This window comes from Musca autumnalis, unplaced genomic scaffold (genome assembly GCF_047663935.1).
Source record: "Musca autumnalis isolate F117 unplaced genomic scaffold, ASM4766393v1 scaffold_3, whole genome shotgun sequence".
Taxonomy (NCBI): domain Eukaryota; kingdom Metazoa; phylum Arthropoda; class Insecta; order Diptera; family Muscidae; genus Musca; species Musca autumnalis.
Window position 1 is genome coordinate 114,734,799 of NW_027411866.1, and position 21,418 is coordinate 114,756,216.

Below are 21,418 nucleotides of genomic sequence, written 5' to 3' on the forward strand. Positions count from 1 at the left end.
TGAAGTCCGTCCTACTTTCGTAACAATCACGTATCGTTCAATCTCCCTCATTTGCTTGGATAGGTGGATAGTATTGTGTTCAATTCTATTGTGCTCAAATTCCAGTTTGTAGAGTTTATTTTCCCACTTGCACATACATTCACCTATTACCTTGGTGATGTCAAACAGTTCCTTCAATGGAGCAACGTTACAGAATAGCCCACCAACCCCCTATTCAGTATCTTTTTAATAACTTTAATCATTGTTTATTTTACAACAATTTATTTTTTTTTTGTAGTTGCTACAAAAACAAAAGAAATTTTAACAACTTTTCAATCGATAAAAGTTACAGAATAGGCCTACAGGTCTTTGACTACAAAAAGACATATCGGGCCCACTCCTTCGTCTACCCCCCCACAAAAGTTCCAAATTTTTCTCTAAAATGGTGTGGACAATAACACTCGATTTGGTTCAATCGGTTACTTCTTCGATACATAAATCATCTTCCTTAGACAATTTCACTGAAGCTGTAAAATCTGCACCACGCACACTGGTCGAAACCACTGATCTAGCGGCGCGAAAGTCAAAAAATCGAACTATAAAATTGCGAAATATTTTATAGTATCGATTACAGACACTCCGCAGACAAAGATTTTGTTTTTTAATTTTTGTTGTTGTAAATATTCACTAAGTTATTCACTATCAAATGCAAGAGTTTTTGTTGCATCAGATTTTAAAAAATTGTTGCAAAAAAATTAACTTCATATTTGTTTAAATGTTAAATACATTCGTAATGAAACTGGACAATATTTATATTCAATTAATAGCAGAGGGTAAGATTTAAATTATAAAACTTAGTTTGGGGTCTGGAGGTACTTAGTTATATAGCAATAAATTTTCAAAATATTCAATTTTTTGTGTTTTTATGGGTTGTACGCGCTTGTTCCATAGAGTGCATCTTGTAAAATTAGCCGAACTTAGGTTCGATTATTTTTTGGGGACTCTCTGGATACGGAATAACCACATTTGGGCTGCAAATATTTGCAAATCTTTTGATGACTGCACTTTTAAAAAAAGGGATTTTGCATGAAATTCATACAAAGTTAGCTGTGCATTTGTATGGGAGCTAAATCAAAATATGGACCTATCTTCAGAAATGTTTGCAAGGAGGATTTCTACCCCCGGAGAGAGTATAATACCATATTATAGCTAAATATGTTATTAAATATGGGATAACAAGTAAAAATTCAACGACAACAACAACAACAACAACCTTAAATTGGGAGGTACGGTTACATGGTGGCTATATGAAAACGTGTACCTATGTCCATAAATTATGGTGAAAATATTTTGTGACCACTAAGTACCAAATTACAGGTAATTTGCTACGAAATTGTGGCTTAAATCCTCAAAATACCGAAAATCTTAAGGTACCGTTAAATGGGGGCTATACCAAAACATCAGCTGATATTGTTCATATTTGGCCCATTATTACCCACAGGTACAAGCTGAGTTTGTGCCAAATTTCAGTGACGTATCTCAATACGTTTGCAAGTTATTAATTTCGCGCCGCTAGATCAGTGCTTTCGACCACCGTGCCACGGTGGCACCCAAACATAACATATGTTTTGGTCCTCCAAACAAACATATGTTTGGGTGCAAACAAATATTTGTTTGGGTCCAATATTTGTGTGGATGTAATATAAATACAGACACAAAAGCCACAAAAAGAAAAACAGACATATGGGTGAATATTGCGAAAAGACTAGTTTTTGGGATCGAAAACGGCAAAGTCAGAAAATGGCTTTAAATAACTATTTTTCGTTTGATACTGTTGTATAAGACTATTTTATGCATTAATTAGCGGCGGGGCATGTATATTTATGGATTTTAAGGAATTTTTCAAAGCACGGAAATGACGGTAGTCGCAGGGGAATGATATTTAAATATTAACAGGGTGTTTTTGTAAAAATGCTTGCCTGTCACACGAACCGTTCGTACTAAAACGTATACGTTCAAAATTTGGTTCTTGTAAAATTTTACGAACCATTCGTTTTTATCTGAAAGCTTTCGTCTATTTCATAAAAGCTTTTATATTTCAGGGTTTCCATGATACTTATTTTGTGAATTTTGCATAGGCATCTGCACGTAAAATGTGTTACTTGATGGCAACCCCGATAAACAGATAAAAAAACAAAAAATAAGAAAAAAATGTAATCAAATTTGTCCAAAAATAATTGTGATAATATGAATAAACGGATCTACATACACGCTTGTGCTTCTATGGAAATAAATAAAATTGCATTCCTTTCCCGTTTTCGTGTGTTTTGTGCCATTTATTACTCAAATTATTTAATTTTCATCCAAAACGATGTGTCTTTTCCATTCGTTTATTTTTGACGTATTCGTTCGTCTGATTTTGTTACGAAAACCAAAAAAATTACGAAAATAAAAAGCTTTCATTTGTTTGTCACACGAATACAAACGTCAACCGCTATGAAAACCAAATTGTGTCTTCGTTCATGAAATTGACGAACGAATGGGCAAAAACTTTTTACAAAAACACGCTGTAAATTTTGAAAGATTCATTTGTCCTTTCATTGTTTTAATTAACTACAGCCTTGACTTTGGAATTGGACTATTTGGATATAGCTCCCAAATACAATTTAACATATTCACATTGGTGTAGGATATCATATAGTCGGGCCCGGTCGACATGATCCTTTCCTTATTGACTATTTATTTCTCCTCTGCATTTCTACTCTTTCTTTATGGTTCCATGTTGTATTTGATGGTTTGTTTAAAAATCCAATGATCAATTTAATTAAAAATTATCATATATTGAATTATCTCGAATTTACATTAATTATACGCACGGTAATGATGGGAACGTGAGTATTCTTGGATTAAAATGTGCAACTGTTATTTTTTTATAAAATTAAAAATAATTAAATACAGACTAACAAGATTAACATACACATACCATTAATTTTGAAATTATAACATAAACAACGGAAAAAATACTCACCACGGGAATGACGAAATTTGTGGAACATGCACAAAAAACACTAAACACTTCAGCAGCTCTAACACAACTGACTACATTTTTTACTTCTGTCGATTATCTTTAAAACTAACGGGAATTGTTGTTACTTTGGCAGGTTACACATAAACAAAACAGCGGCTTAAATAATTTTTTTCTTAATAAACACATTGGCGCACGGGAATGACGAAAAAATTGGGACACGACTAAAATGTCTCAAAAACATAATTTAAAAAATAAAATTATATTTATGAAACCAAAATTGACTTGGTTCGTTCTTCTAGAATAACGCGGCGTACTTCATTTATATAAAATATTTTAATAAATTAATGAATATCAGTGTTTTGCACCTTGCGGCCAATTTTTTGCATATAAATATGTAAAATATTTTATTTCTTGGACCTCGTTAAAGGACAATTTGTTTTACTTATTCCGTTTCTAAATATTTAATTTTTTCAATATTTGTAACCCTAAATGCCTTGGGACACAGAAACTAGTATTTTCGCAATATTCACCCATATACATACACATTTATAAATGGTGTTGTTTTTATACCCTACACCACACTGTGGTAAAGGGTATTATGTCTTTGTGCATTAGTTTGTAACATGCAACAAACAAAGTACAGGTCGCATTTATTGCCCGATTCGCAAGCGAACGCTATTTATTTTGGTAAAAATCGGTTCAATATTGGATATAGCCACCATATATATTTTCGGCCGATTTGAGGTATTTGGTGCACCAGACACGCAAATTCAGTCTATTTTCATGTAATTTGGAAAATGTCACCAAATTTGGACTAGAAATAAGTTTGTCAAATTATATTGAAATCGGTTCAGATTTGGATATAGCATCCATATACATTTTCGCCCGCTTTGGGATATATGCGTCCGATTTTGATAAAATTTGGAATGTGCTGACTGAATTCGGTCTGGAAATATATATGCCAAATTATATCGAAATCGGTCCAGATTTGGATATAGCATCCATATACATTTCCGCCCGATTTCAAGTATTTGCTGCACCAAACACCCTATATCTGCCCAAATTTTATGAAATTTGGAATGTGTGACGGAATTTGAATTTCAGTTGTAATTTGAAACATTTCACTTGTAATTTGAGAATTCCAATTGAATTTCGAATTATTTCATTTGTAATTTGAGAATTTCATTTGAAATTCGAATTATTTTTTTTGTAATTTGAGAACTTCATTTGAAACTCGAATTATTTCATTTGTAATTTGAATGTTTTCATTTGTAATTCGATTTATTTTATTTGTAAATCGAATTTCGGAATTCTCAAATTACAAGTGAAATGTTTCGAATTTCAAATGAAATAATCAAATTACAACTGAAATTCTTCAAATTACATGTGAAAATGGTGCAGTAATAAGTGTACCATATTATATAGAAACAATGTCTGCTGATGAATAAATCGCAACAACAACACAGAACGAAACACTAGCGTTTTGCCGCATATACACCGCCAAAGCCAAAACTGGTTTTTCACCCTCTCGTAGTCGCATCTTCGACTTCTATTGCACCATAAAAACAGCTCTTTATTATAATACAAGTGAGATTCCTGTTGTTACGCTCGTTGGCAAAAATACTCTCTCCACCCATAAAAAATACCTTGGTACCCAACCTACTTCTTCCAAAATAGATCAAATTCGGAGATAGGTCTACTCCAGTGCCGAACAAGAAGAGCGAAGCGACAAATGTGAATCAAATTATGACAGTGTGTTAATAAGATTGTATGCACGCAACCTACAAAACAAACACAAATCAAAACATTTGCTCTCTCCTGAACGCTCTTTATTTGCGTTCGGATTGTATGTGTATGAATTGCCGAAAATCTTCGTAACCAGCGACAAATGGCTGTTCGGCACTGGTCTACTCCTTCCGGTATCTCCCCCACATAAAGTTCAAACATTTTGGCTTAAGTACACGTTGAGTCCTGTTCACGGATAAATATTAATTTGTTTCGAATAATTTTCGCGGTTCTTATTACAAGCAAATTAATGCCGCCTTCATTGTATTGGACCATGTGTAAAACTTTCTATCATTCTTAGATATACACTCGTTAATTTCTCGACGTGTACTTTTCACTTAGCAACATGTTGCTAACCAACATCGGGCAACATAACAGAAACTTGAAACCTCATGATTGTCAAAAAGCCGACACACATAATTCTATCTACATGTTGCGTGTTAGTCGGGGTTTTCGTTTGTTGCTTCGTTGTTTTTGGCGTTTTAAAAGAATAAGAGGCGTATTTGTTTTGGGGGCCTTTGGCTGTCGTTGTTGTCGGTTTGGTATACGTTTGTTTTGTTGTTTAAACACAAATCAGATAGTTGTTGAACGCCAGCTGAGAAAGAACGGAAAGCGGGAAAGCTCTTCGTCGATAAAAGTGATTTTGTTTTTAAATAACGAACAACAAAATAATTGAATTAAATAAACAACTGTAGTAAACACTTGAGGAATAACAGTCAAAAGTTTAAAAATATTAAAAAAAATAAAAAAAATTTGAACGAAAATAAAAACACAAAATGCAGTTCAACAATCGTGCTATTTTGAAAATCATTGAATTGGTGAGTTGTGGGTGAATTTTGAAACACTTTTTGTATGAAAACTATAAGAGATGAAATGAAATACATGTGATGAACATTTTAATAAAACATAAACTGATAGCGACATAAAAATTAAGAAACAAAAAATATAAACAATTGAATGTTTATAAAATGTATCGTCTGTATCTTCTCTTCCTGCCTTCTGTTTGTAGTAAAACTTCGTATTCCGTGTTAAAAAGCAATCAAATGTACCAAAAAATTGTGTTTATCTGTGCTCCTTTTTTTCTGAACATAAAACAGCTGTATCTTTTTCCCCATATCCGCTGTTTCCTACTTTTTTCTCCTTTTGTTGTTGTTTTTCTTTCTTTCTAAGAAATCCGTTGTCTGCTTGTGTTTGTGTTGACCAAACTTGTTTCCCCCGAAAAAAACCCTTAACAGTTTTATTCCATCTTAGACGTTCTTTGTATGACTTCTACGCGCCACTTAGGGGAACTCCATTGACATTGAATTTGATGTTGTTGTTGAAATAAAAACATTTGTTATCGTTGTTGCCTCGAGCAAACCGGTTTACGAGTGTTGCCTATTGTCCAAATTAGATGTATTGTTTGTTGCAAGTTAACAAATATGAAGTTTCAATGTCTAAATAAAAAAATCTTTCAAACATACGTACAGTGATTTTGATTTTGCCTCTTTAGAAAATTCATAAGTCCATAAATTCTTTAAAAACCACAATTTGAAGGTCAAAACATTGAATATTTTTATGCAGTATATTTTTGTAGATTGTTTATGATCCAATTGCTCTGTTCCAGAACCTGCAATAAGCTACTACTTTTTACTACGATAACAATTTTTCCTTTGTGTTATCGAAAAAAATAGTAAAAATTAGTAGATTCTTGCAGTACTGGAACAGACGTATAATCTGTAAGAACCCTTGCAAACGACTTGTTAGTTTTCTGGACATTGACTAAAATCTATAACAGCTCAAACTATTTTACATCAAAAAAGTATTATTTGAGCTGGTTTGATGCAAGTACAACTTATTAACAATAGTGTGAATAAAACTGATTTTTTTATAAAAGGACAGGCTTGCAGATGAAATATATGTATATCGGAATATGTTAAAAATTCTACACTCTTGGGAAATGAAAATCAAAACAGTCATACTACTCCAATAATCCTACTCACAGCTTAAATGATGCACCGCATTTGAATTAGTTTATAATAAAAATATCATATTTTATTATATAAATCATATTTGGAATTTCATGGGATTTCCCGTTTTAACCCAGAACATCAATTAAGCTTGATATATGGACTTATTAGTACAGCTACTTGAGGAATAGGTATACATACTATATTCATGCAAAGAGGAGTTCCAATGAACGATCTTTATGTACTCATGGCAACTTCGATTTCCTTATTATCGCCTTCCATCATCTTCATACCAATGGAGTTTTAGACTTTACAACATCCTTAAGCTGAATGTTTCGAATTATTCCAATCGAAGCGCTCATTTTCACTTTAAGACTAATATTTCCATCTTTAGCTTTATTCAGGTCAAATAGCACTCCAAGGAGTCTCCATTTACATTCTTAATCTGGAAGGTCGAATCATTTCAAAGAGAGCGCTCATTCCGGTTTCAAAGGTCTTCCACTTGTTCACCAATTCCATGAAGTTACATGTTAGACTCTACATCCATAACCTGAAGGGCCCGAATCATTTCAAACTGAGCGCTCACTTCAGCCTCACGGCTATTATTGAAATCATTAGCTTTATTCAGGCCAACCAGGTAGGAGTTTCACATTTATTGTCCTCAATTTCGCTAAAGTTCGCTCAGATTTTTCCAACTCCTGTTGTTGGGTTTCTCTTTCACGGACCTTCTCAGGTTCTCCTTCCACATGTGACATGGCTATAATCCGAAGTTTAATATTTTCCTGGCAACAAAGACAGCAATGGCAAGACAATAGCAAAGTTACAAACCATTTTCACCAATACTTTCATACTTTTCTCTATACATATTTAAAAGTTTATAAATGTATTTGTGAAAAAGGTTTGTATTTTTGCTATTGTCTTGCCAATACTGGCATTTGTAAACGCCGGGTTAGATCCAGTACAATTTGACAATCGCTTCAAAAAAGGTACATGCCGATTTCTGCAAAGAAATTGAAAATAAATACGATCGCGGTGCTTCAAATGACGTTTATAAAATCGTCACAGACGAATCTTGGATCTATACGACACAAAACAGCAACCGTGGGGGTCTGTGAAGGCGCGCCTAATCCAACGATATTTGTTCATGGTAGAAGCACTTCTTCGGCTAAACTGACCATGTGGGTACTATACGGCTTGAGGAACGTAGGACGGTTAATTACGAGAGCTACACTACAATTTCTTTATCTGAAGTCTCCGGAGATAAGTTTTAGAAAAACGAACAAGAGAAGACGAATAATTGTACGCACCATGACAATGTGAGCTCTCACACATCGATTCAAACCAGCGCTTTTTTGACCGGACAAAATGGAATGGATGGGTCATCCGCCGTACAGACCTGACTTGGAACCCAATGACTTCATTTGATTCCCACACATCAAGAAAAATAGGCGTGGTCAACCGTTCTCGTCGCCAGAACATACTGTTGAAGCGTACAAAAACCATGTTTTGGAAGAGTCTCAATTCGAGTAGAACAACAATTGGTTTGAGCGCATGAAAAAGTGTATAAATCATGCTGGAGACAACTTAAGAAAACAATAAGAAATATTCGCTTTTTCATTGTTAGGCCAGAAACTTTTCTAGTTCCCCTCGTACAATGTTTATGAAATAAGGCATTGATGAATAATATCCAGAGATTCGTTGATTGACACCAACTCCTATAGAAAATTGTCATTAAACTGAATGGAACTGGAACCGAACAATAAATTTTAAGGCGTTTCGCTGGCCTTAAATGTTACATTTTTCCAGTTCAGCTGATAAACTACTAAAGTCAATTTATGAACCTAAGTTTTACAGAATGTTTTTAGGTTCCACTTTAAGAAAAATCTGTAGATTTTGTTTTTTCAAAATAGTCTGGCTTAATCCCATTGTTGTTGTTTTAATATTTTAAAACAACTATTTTATTAGTGGAAAAGGTTTGCTTGCAAAATGTATGAATCAACAAGTTTTTCATTTATAACAATCATTTCAATTCATTCAGCTAGTATTTTTTACTAGTAAAAATTCTCAGGAATCATCTCCTATATATTAAATATGTATCTCATTATTAGTCCATTTGTCACACTTCTGGGAGACTTCTCTTTGTCACCTTTATATTTATTTAATTTCTCACAATCAACTTCATTTTGTTTTGCCAAGTTGTGTTGAATTCTTTGTAGTTGTATTTAGCAACAAAATATCTACTCACAATAGAATACTAAGGGTTATTATATACATATTACCTTTTGCTATAGGATGGATTTTGAAATGCGTAAGGTGTGTTTTCACTGAATTTTACATTCATAAAATGTACAAGAAAATTCACAGGACTTAAAACTAATAGCACGGCGGGTTACTTTGTTGCAATTCTACAAACTGAGCTGGTGTTGTAAATGTCCCTTTTCATTGTTCTGTCAATATTTTGTTGTATCAGCCAAGATCACCCATATACGTTAACGTGACTGAAACAACAAAATATGTTCTCTTTATTCTCATCTATCGTGGTTTAGCAAAGGAAAGACTCTCTCAGAGAGACTAATGCACAAGACATATTTGATCACCACCGTTGTATGTATATGCAAGCTTTCTATTATTAATCACTTCTTTTCAACTATCTCTTTGTCAAATATTTCTATGTTTAATAAATCTGGAGAAGCATCAGAATCGAGATTTTCATTTGTAGCCAATTCTTTATTTGCTTCTACATGTCACTCTTTTCTTAAGCAAATGTTAGGTTATTACCCTAAAATTAATTTAAAATTGGATGTTTGTCTTCTTGACTTCATATACGACCTACGACATCAACATTGCCATTTTTAGCGATATAAAATTTTATAATCTAATTAACAAAGTTTCGTAGGCTTAAGACTCATAAAAGAATTTATCACACAGCAATCTATTTGCAGTATATGCTTTGTGGATGCTGATGAGCTCATAGTTTTGTGGTTTTTTTTATGAGGTACTCATTTACTTTGATATATGGTATTTGCTCACTACAAATACAGCAAAAAACAAAGAAACCCCATTATTCTTGGAAGTTTTTTGGTGTTGTATATATTTTCAGAAAATTTTAATTAGAATTTACCACAAAATGTTTTAATAACGCCTTCATTTTATTTTTAATTCTACGAATTAAGTTTAAAAGGCAATAATTCTTATTAGAATTATACTTCACAAGACAATAATTCTCATTACCTTTATGTCATAGGTAATACATAACAATTGATTGCGGCTATGCAATGCGTGTGTGCGTGCGGCAATTTCTTATTGATAACCCAGACATGCCTGAAAGTTTAGTTCTGTGAGAAATGTTTGCTCCGTTTAAAAAATATTTCAATTTGTCCGTAATGGCGTAAATTGTACACATATTTCGTGTCATTGAATTAATGGATGGCTATTTTTCCGCTGCCTAGTTTCTTTGGTTGAACTGTTTATAAATGCCGAACACGCAAATGAAGCGGGACTACATCATAATTATGAGGAATCACAATCCAAATAAATTCCAAATAAGCAAAAAAAAAAAAAAAATAATAATAATTAAAGCTCTGAAGGGCTTTATGGTTTGGTCATGTTTTTTTTCGGCTTCCCATTGTAGTTTCCTTACCTGCCTTTATGTTTGATACAATTGTCTTCATTTTTGGTGTTTTTGTATACCAAAGCGTGTGATTTTTTTTTCAAACGCAATACAGCTATGATGTCATATTTGCCGGTTTTTTAACTGTGGCTCTGCGCTAGTATGCCATTCACACCTTTACCAAAACAAGACTTATGAGACTTCCGAATGTTTAGCAATTTTGTCTTTGTATTTTTTAACTTTCATTCTTTTTGACTTTGTTTTGTTAAACCAAAAAAAGGAATCACGCCTTAAAGCGAAAACTTGTTTTGAAATTACCTCTTCATTTTTTTAAGCATTTATGGCGTGTTTTTTTTTCTTTTTTTTGATAGAGGCCTTTCTGTTTGTTTATTTTCTTCAAAGCGGCTGGCTTTCCGGTTTCATCATTCTTCTTCTATATACAATTTTGAATAAAAAGTATTTTTTTTTTTGAATTTTTATTTTTTGAAGCTTATTTTTATTCTTTTCTTCCCAAATTCCATGTAGAATTAAATGAAATTTATCTGAAAAAATGACATTCATGCTTGACCTATTAAAATTAATTGATAAAATTCACTCTAGCTTTTGAATGGAAGTATTTTGGCAAATTAACAAAGTCATGATCACGCAAAAAAGAGATTCAAACACACACATAGATGCAAATACTTTAGATTATTGCTGTCTCTATAGCAATAAATTGTTATAAACAATTCAACATTGAAATAATTTCGTCTAATTGTCAATAAGCAATTGTGAACAATGGCAAAAATGAGATAATAATGAAAAAATGCATGAACGGTGTATTGGGGGGTATTCGAATAAAAAATCCAGAATAATGTATTGCTTCGAAACAAGTTGCTCAAATAGTTCTTCTTTTTCCTAAACTTAGACATATTTTCTGAAATGCCCGGGCCTTACTTCGAAGTTGGAATGTTCAATATACCTCTGTGAGATTAGTTTTCTGTTTCAGAACCTGCGAGAAGCTACTAAGTTTTACTTATTTTTTTTAGATTCATGCAATTTCTGGAACAGAGCATAGATTTCTTTGCAAAATGTATGGATCAACAAGTTTTAAGTGTTTTGTATCCAAGCCCTAGAACAATTAATGTGCCAATTAAAAGCTTGAATAGTGTGCATTCCGAAACTGTTGGAATATGTATTTCATTTCCTAAGATGTAGGAAAAAAAGAATTAAATTTGCTTGAAAGTAGGAGCCAAACCGATAGATTTCTGGACAAATGTTATATCTAGGAACGAAGTAGGTATGTAGAACTTGTTTGGTTGTGATGATACGAAAGGATATACATATGCCTAACGTAAATGAAGAGTTACCGCCTATAGAAATAATTACAACAGTGAAGCATAGGATGCCTTAGTAGTGGTTTGAACCAGCATGCCGGCCATGAACTGTGTATTGTGATGTATTCAAATACAAATATCCAGAAAATTGCTATTGCTGAGAAACAAACAGCTGAAATAGTTCATGAAGCACTTTAGACTTTCTTTTCTCTCTTCTTTCTCCAAAACATGGAAGTATTTTCAGAACTGCCAGAGTCTTACCTCGAAGTTGGAATGTTCATCATTCTTCTGTTAGATAAGATTTCTTTCCAAAATGTACGAATCGAAAAGTTTATTGTGTTGTGGATCAAAGCTCTAGTAGCACTCTGTACAAATTAGAAGCTAATTTCAATATATTGGTGGGCATTCTAAAAATGTTGTAATCGTTCTTAGGAAACATGGATTTCATTGCCTAATATCTTATTTTTTCGGCTTAACTCCTTAAGGAGCATATGGTCTATAAATTGACAGATTTCGGTACAAAGCCATATGTAGTAACGAAGTAAATATGTATGTATAAATTGGCCGTTTGTCAAGATATACATTATTAAGATTATTATATTTAAAATATACACATTTAGCTCTACATTTTAAGCGTCAGCATTAGTAAGAAAATATAAAAAACATTAAGGTAGAAAATCAGCTAGTTTCTTGCTTTCCAAATGTAAATTTATATGGGGGAACGCCGGCGGAATTGCGAAGAGTCTCTGGCATTTCTTTATAGTTTGACATTTGGAAAGCAAGCCAAGCAAGCAACGAGTTGATTCTGTTCCTACCTTTAACTTTCCACCAAAATTCAACTTTGTGGGTATTTTTCCCCCTTATACGCACATCTGTATAAGTTCTTCTATTGCAGTATCGTTCAAAATGTTTCTGAATTCCCAGTGACCTGCTTCGAAGCAGGAATTTGGAATGTTTAACATTCCTCTATTAAAGTATTTAGAATGAAAACCACTGCTGTACTTAAACTTGACATATATGTATCTCTAATTGTGTATTCGGAAAAAGTTGAAAGCGTCCTGAAGGAATATGGATTTCACTTCCTAAGTTTATTCTTAAACAAATTTTTAAATTTTCTTGAAAGTGTGTCGGCAAGTTTACAGATTTCTGGATAAATGCCATATCTAGGATATAGCGGTTGCGATGAAAAACAAGGAAGGAAAGTCTAAGAAGTGAAGGATGGAGTTGTCTTAACAATGGTAGCCTCACATGTCGTCCAATGGTTCACAGACCAGTTTGTCTGATCAAATGGCCAATGCTTAACCCAACAAGTTTCCGAAACACTTTTGGTACTGAAGATGATTTCAACTTCAGCACCGAAAATCACATTCAATCCTTAGATACTTTACGGATAATTCCCTGGTTAAGTGACATAGCGGGGGTTATTCTGAACGTAAATTCCCCGTGAGTTTTGTCACGTTCTCATTGAAGTTGAAATGGCGGAAACACAAAACTCACGTGGAATTTTCTGAGCAGAACACAACTGAATCGCATCAGAAGTGGATTTTGATTCTAAGAAGGCACACCGCCTATTCGGGAGCGGGGTTAGACCTTTTCTTAGGTATGAATCTATAGTCTGGTGTCCGTCCACTGTGTTTGTATAAAGTTTTTTCTGCAGGCCTAAATGGTACATTTTCCTGTTTTACTGATAAATTACTTATGATGATTTGAAAGTTATTTTATGAAAAGAAGATTTGCAGAATGTTTTTATGTTTCATATTAACAAATCTACAGAATGCCAATTTGCTTGCAAAATCTAAGGACCAACAAGTTGGAAGACGATCATTATCATTACAGTCATTTGTTTTACATTATTCAGCTAGATTTCGGAAGAGAATGATGTAGACGCATTGTGGCTTAACTGAGAAATATGACTTAAACTGAAGATATTCTGAAAAAGAAAATTTTATAGGCCTGATGATGTTCTATCTAAGTATACTTTTATTAGTAAATATCCTCTATTTCTATCTTGAAGACTTCATTCTTATATTTATGCAGATCTCCATATTTCGTCTCATAACATCTAAAGTAGATTAAAAGATACGTAATAGATGTCAAAAGTCGACTATGACATAAGATATACCTATATAATTTTCGATTAATAGTGTACATCATGAGAAATAATCTCATTGACGTTAATACATACATCGGACTGAACAACAAAAAAATATATTAGAATTTTAAACCTTACACTCCATATGCATGATATCATAACAATAAAACGTTAATTGTGTTTATCCATTTTGTTTATAAATCATAAATTCTATGGCCAATATAAAAATATAATACTGCAGCCTCGTAAATATAATTGAATGCTAAAAAAAACAGCATCTATCCAACACCCACTGAGCGTACGGCAAACTGATTTAAGTGAATAAATTTAAATACGTTAACAAATAAATTAGAATGAAAATATAAATGAGAAGCAAATTGTTAAACAACCACATGCCCACATACATATGTATATTTTTCAGTTTTTCTTTTTTAACATTAAGTCCGCATATTTCGCATTATGCGTAACACTAATAGATCGAACAATAATATGCCGACTATTAAGCGCTGGCCCTATTGTCTATTTAATAAACCGAAAACAAATTCTAAACATTAAATTATTTTACAATAGAACTAACCATGGCATTAAAATTTGATTAATGAATGCTTGTTGGACTGACTGGTCTATATAAAATATGTTTTTGTGCGAAGTTGTTTTCCTAAAGCTGACGATGATGATGTAAGCTTCAACCAAATCGGATGTCATGAAAGTTAATTGCCTCCAACAACAACTACTTAATGTAAGAAATTTGTAGAACACATAATAGGCTAGTCCAAGAGTATGAAGTCATAGTTAGAAAAAAAGTAGAAAGAAAATAAATTTATAAAACCCCCCACCTCAGAGTTATTTTTGAGGGTGGACTATTGCAATACGACCATATGTAAGTTATTCACTTCACTGCTTCAAGAATGAGAACATTTTATTTATAGAGCCGTAAAGAAAAACAAATGTGTGAATAAGAAGATTAGCTTGTTATAAACAAATGTTAATTGATAATAAAAGAAAAAAAAATATAACAGCTCTGGGCCATCCTAATACCATTAATGTGTGGGGTAGGAGAAGATATTTTCTTTTGTTTGCAAATTGTATGAATCAACAGGTTTTTTATCCCAACATGAAAAAGTTTCATTCAAAAAATTTCTATTTTATTAATAGGGGTTTAGAAGCGACGACAGGGCCAAAGAATTATGCTTCAATTAAATATATCCTTCATTCGTGTTCAAAAATATAACTCTTGTAATAGTCGTCTATATAAGAAAGATAAAAGACCATGAAGAAAAAAAAAATAAATGAATTAAATCTAGGAACGGAGACCAAGATTTAGCCGCCATAGTTGTTATTCGTTACAATAGCTTATGGGCCGATTCCGTATTGCGAGGCGAGTCATGTCGCGTTGCCAAATGCAATTTTTCGATACCGTACGGCAATATTCGCCTGACGCCGTCAAATTTTGTCGCCGTAAAGTTCATTTTCCGGCGAAAACAAATTAGCTGTCGCCGTATATTTTTACTAACGAATAAAAACGAAAAATTGAATCGTAAGTAACATTTTCATTTATTTTAAGTGAATTTACTTAATATTATATACGTTTTTGGTGCTTCAGTACTTATAATGGTGAAAATTACTACAAGACAGCAATTTGAAATGCTGGTTCAAAAAATGGAAGCCCACCCAAACGTCAGACTTTTTGGGGAAACTAAAGCCACTTTTGATGAGGTGTGGAAGGATGTTGCGCAGCAATTAAATAGTTGTGGTCCACCAACCCGTACACCAGATGAATGGCACAGAGTGTGGACTCATTTTAAATCCAAACTAAAGAAAAAAATGTCTCAAAATAAGAACATTACAGCTACAGGAGGTGGACCATCACAAGAAATATCTTTGTCGTCAATGGAGCAAGCGGTAGCAGACTTACTGCAAATTAATATGGTTTCAAATCCTGCAGGTGCAATCTACGGAATTGAAGAGACATGGGATGATAATAACAGTGAAATTGGACAATCTGCTGAAGTGGAAAATGAAAGACCTCAAAGTGAAGTAGAGATTGACAACGTATTCTCCACTCGCAGGAAACGAAATAAACCGCAAGACCAAAAGATCCACATTCTTAAGGAGCAAACCGCAACTCAAAACGAACATTTAAAATCTCTAACCTCGCTTGAAAGTGCTATTAACAAACAAAATTACATTTTAACAGAAACAAAAAACATTTTAACAGAAACAAAAAACGTTCAAAAGAAACAATATGATCTTTTAAAAGATACCAAAGATCTAAAAAGAAAAATATGAAATTTTAAAAGAACTTAGAAAAAGAGGAAATATGAAGCTTATGCCGTGGAGCAAAAAATTAATATTAAAATTAAAAAAGCCAAACTATAATTGATAATTGAAACATTTATGCTTTTTTTTAATTAATTTTTTTTTATTTCTATTATCTCATTTACAAAACGCGTGCTGAATTGAAATACCTTACATGAAATAAATACGTTATTCTTTAGATTTAAGAAACTGAAATAAACTTTCGTTTACATTTGAATTCTATTAATTTAAACTTTGTGTTATTGATTGTCTTATATCCGAGGCAATAGCATATCTCTTTCATGTTGATTTACTATAGTTGGCTCGCCTAATTCTTCAGGAATATTTTCCCAATCAGCATTGTAATGTCTGCCTATATTGTATAATGCACAACATGCATTAATTATAGATGTGCACTTTTGTGGTGAATAGTGTAAACCGCGCTCTGCAGAAAGGCATCTAAAGACAGATTTTAGAACCCCATTAGTGCGCTCGATTATGTTTCTTGCTCTGGAATGCACGGTATTGTATTTACCCTCTGGTGAATGAGGATCTGCCGAGCGGTAAGGCGTCATAATTTGTGGTTCCAAAGGAAATCCAGCGTCTCCTAAAATAAGTTTAATTATATTGATTGAAACAAATTTTAATTTTAAGATCCGACCTAGTAACCACGTATTGGGCCCGAAATCTGCAGCGATCATTTGTTTTAATGAACTATTGTTCCATATGAAGGCATCGTGAGTTGAACCAGGATGTCTACCATCAACAAACCTGATTCGCATTTTACAATCGCAAACCCAACAAAACACAAACAATTAACACTTTAGAATTTTTTTCAGAATTGGTAAAATATTATATGCCAACAAAACGTTTATACTAAAATATCCTTTTCTATTCAGATATAAATGGCGAACATCTTCCTTTGGTTCCATTATATGCACGTGTGTTCCGTCAATGCAACCGACAACGCCCGGGAAATTTGTTCTTGAATAAAAATAGTTTTTATTTTGACGTTTTTCCTCTTCTGTTAATTTGGAAACAATCCATATTTTACACAGTTTTTCCTCTATTAACTCCAGAACTTCACTTAATACCTTTGACAATGTGGGTTGAGCCATCCCGAGGTTAAAGTCATTGCCATGGGATTTTTGAAAGCTTCCTTCTGCAAAAAAACCTTAAAACAGCACACACTTTAAGGAGTGGCTGTATTGCTGTTGATCTGTAGGTTTTTTTAAAGTCATTTTTTAATGCCTCTACTATATAAATAACAGCGTCTTTTGGAAGCCGAAAATAGGCTTTAAACCTAAAAAAATAACAGTTATTTTGATGAATGTTGGAAACCAAACATACCACAATACTGATGGCAATTCTAAAGGATTCGATTTATCTCTTAAGTGTCGTCTGATAGATGCTACGTTAACTATATCTTCGTCACTATCATCAAAAAATAGTTCCACTGAGCTTATCATTTTAGAAAACTATAACTTTTGTGTACAACTTGTTCTGATATTTTTTCTAATTTATTGAAATCAAAACAAAAAACGCTCCGCTACATCGCCGATAACTTGTTATCGACGATTATTTTCTATCGCTGTACGTAGCGCATTTTTTAAATTTTGTCACAGAGACGATAGACGACGCGACATGACTCGCCTCGCTATACGGAATCGGCCCATTAATTTAAAGAAAGGTTTCTTTATATGCAAAATGTATGAGTCAACAGGTTTTTAAAACATTCCCAAAGTCGAGTCATTTATCTCACTTTTTTAGAAATCAATTTTCAATATTAGATTCATATTACAACAGATAGTTCTCTCAGAGTTTGGTATTGAAACAAAAAACTCTTTCCCTATTTTATATATGAAGAAATCAAAACATTTTTCAGCGATAGATAAAACCTTAAGCGTAATGATGTATCCAATTTTTGATTTGCTTTCGGAAGAGGCGGAGAAGGCCATGGTTTCAGATATCGCCACATGTCCTCACCAGTTCTGTCAGAGTTTGGTATTGAAACAAAGGATTTATTCCCAATTTATACATGAGGAAATTACCACGTTTTTCAGCGGTGGTAAAAACCCTAAAAGTCATCATGTGGCCATTTTTTGATTTGCTTTCGGAAAAGGCAGGGAAGACCATGGTTTCAGATATCGCCACATATGCTCACCAGTTCTGTCAAAATTTGGTATTGAAACAAAGAACTTTTTCCCAATTGTTTATATGAAGAAATCACGTAAGCGTAATGATGGCTTAATTACCTGAGTATTTTCAGCCATGTTAAACTTACTAGAAGCATTAAACTTTCTTTAGGTCTACGTATTGTTATAGCCCGCCATAGAATTGTATATGTTGATTTGCGGTATTTTCAAGGTTTTTGCTTCTTTATCACTTCGAAAAGGCTGAGATTTCCGCTGGAAGGTCCATGTTTTGAGATAGCCCCCATAGTACCTCCCGATTTTGGATATTTTCAAGGTTTTAGCCTAATTATAACACTGAAGTTTCGTATTTAGTCTTCGTTTGGAACGCTGAACATTCGCCCAGAAAATGTTTGCTATATGTTCACGTTTTGATTTAGATCGGTACCTCTCTATTTTGGATATTTTTGTAGATTTTAACCACATTATCACACCGAAACGGCTTATACTTGATGCTTAGTCTTCTCTAGGGGTATAGAACATTCCACGATACCCGTACCGCCCAATTTGTTGTATTTCGTGGGTTTATTGTCACATTTTAGGACCGAAATGTGGATACAAAAGTTTTATTCGGAAATTGGTTAATACAAGATCATAGGTTTCATCACTGTAAAATGTATGGATCACTAGGTTCTTTTTGATTATAATAGTTGTTTCTAATCACATTAATTTTATAAAAATCAAAATAATCTAATATGACATCTATTTTTTAATCTCAGATGACAATAGAACTAAACAAATAAAAATAAGCAAAGAAAAAACTAAAAATAATTCAAAATTTCGCTAACTACGAGAAAACTGAGAATTTTAAGCTAATCAATCAAATCACTTCATAATACTTCTTCTATTATTTCAATTAATATTTACCCTCTGTTCAATCGGGGGACGTTAGTGGGAAATAGCTTCATCACTGCAAAATGTACGGATCAACAGGTTTTAAAGGATCCTTCATATTTTCTAAACATGTTTCTAAGTGTGGCCAGATAATCTTTATATCAGCACTTTAAAGCATATAAATTTTGAAATTACTATTATAAAAAATATTGCGTTAATCTAATATTAAATCAGTTCTTAGTCTGTGATAATAAAAAAAAACCAAATGAAAATACTTTATAATTGAGATTTTTGGCTTTAGCTACTGAGACCTGCGAATTTCACGCTTATCAATGGCAAGACTTTCAAGATTATTTCAATAAATTGAAAACACTTTTTTATGATTCCAATTAATATTCCCTCTTTGATATAGGAGAATTATCCTCTTGTCTCTTTGGGGGACTTTCGTGGGAAATAGATTCACAACTGCAAAATGTATGGATCAACAGGTTTTAAAGAGTCCTTTCGGTATTTAGCAATTGTTTCTAAGTGTGGCCAGTTAATCTTTGAATCACATTAGCAATTCAAAACTTATAAATTTCGAAATTGCCATCATAAAAATGTCATATTAATCTAATATGAAAAAAATTTAATCACTGATAACACAAAATCCCCCATAAAAAAGAATTAAAAAATAATTTAAAACTGAGATTTTTGGCGCTAGCTACGTGAGACCTGTGAATTTCTCGCTAATCAATGGCAAAAGTTTCAAGATTAGTTCAATCAATTGAAAACACTTTTTCTACTATTTAAATTAATAATTAAATGCTAATAAATTATAAACATTTTCACGAGTCCAACTAAAAACAAAAGTATCATTAAAATTCTATAAATCACGGGGCCAGGCCTGTCGAAAATTATAGAACAACAATAATAACCAAAAACAATGAAAGTAAAGTAAATAGAGAGGCTACCAACAAAAGAAGGAAAATCCAAGAGTAAATATTGAAACCGAAACTAGGAACTTGAGGTGAGTGTGCGGCCTGCTATCGACATCATGTGAACAATATATATTCGAAAAAAATATTTAAAAATGATAAATCGTTAAGGTTTCAAACAATTGGTACAACAACAATAAAGATATATGACAGCTGGTGAATCTTATCGTTGGCGTATCAAATGCAAATTGTTGTCGTCTGCGTTGTTGATATGACGACAAAAATAATTTCTTTTAACCAATTACCTGTTACTTTTGTTGTTGTTTTTCAATAAATATGTATGTATGTTTATTTATAAGAAGAAAAGGGCGTTTATTTAATTTATTAGCACAATTTCGAGTAACAATCAATATAACAAATAAAGACAAACGAAAAAAAAAATAATAATCATTTCTTCTTGTTCATCATATTTGTCATTTATTTAACAAATTAATAAAACAGAAACTTCAAATATTGACATATAAATGCCACCGTAAGCAATAAATTAAAAGAAAGAAAGAAACAACAATACGAAAATTAAAATATTTGGGATTCACCCACAGTCATGGACGGTAAAAGTGAGTCAATTATTGTGGCCGGCTCCACCCATTTGAACACTTTTAATAATGCAGCCAGTGGAAGTTTGAAAAGAAAGTGGTCGAGCACAGTGGATTTGATTTTGCGAAAATCCTTTCTGTATTAATTGCGATTTTCTCTATGGAATAAATTTATACTACGTGGATAATATTTCAACACTCTTAAAAATCAGTTATATGAAAGTAGTATATGAAACATTGTCCAATAAAAACAGCTTATAGAAATGAATAAGACCACAACAAATAAAAACGTGAAACAAATCTAATTATATTTTGATTCTTTACCAAATTTATCTTTCTTATCTTTTTGGGCTAATCAACAAATTTAATGAATATTAAATGTCATTGTTTGTTGTTTTGATGGAATGACAAATATTAAGCTTTAAATGGGTAATATTATGTCAATAGAATATGACTTCTCATCATCACCACATTAAATGTGGCGTTCATGGGGGGACGTTTTACTATAAACTGTATTAATATTTGTGAACTTAGTATTATGACATGTCACACAAACGTATCAATATTTATTCCATTTTCCTAATAGCTTTTCCACCATCACTATAGCATGGTAGAACAATATAAGGTAACAGCAATACCCAGCTGATTGAACTGGACATTCATGTTTTTCAAAATATTCAATCAAATGTGAAAAAATATAAATTCCAATAATTTATAGACATTTCCTTGTTTTGTTTACATGTACCGGTGACACCAACATTACAAACAAAAACAAATTTCTATGTGGTTGTTGTAGTATTTACTCTACCTTCTTTGTTCTAC

At 32.6% G+C, this 21,418-nt stretch overlaps 1 protein-coding gene across 1 annotated transcript in view; it reads left to right on the forward strand.

Annotated features, from left to right (window-relative positions):
• Positions 1-5,201: 5,201 nt before the first annotated feature.
• Positions 5,202-21,418, forward strand: part of LOC141397579 (protein snakeskin) — a 36,368-nt gene continuing 20,151 nt past the window's right edge. The window contains exon 1 of the mRNA XM_073974014.1: positions 5,202-5,610. Within this exon, the coding sequence (XP_073830115.1) occupies positions 5,569-5,610 (42 nt within the window). The 5' untranslated portion in view covers positions 5,202-5,568. The remainder of the gene's footprint in view (positions 5,611-21,418) is intronic.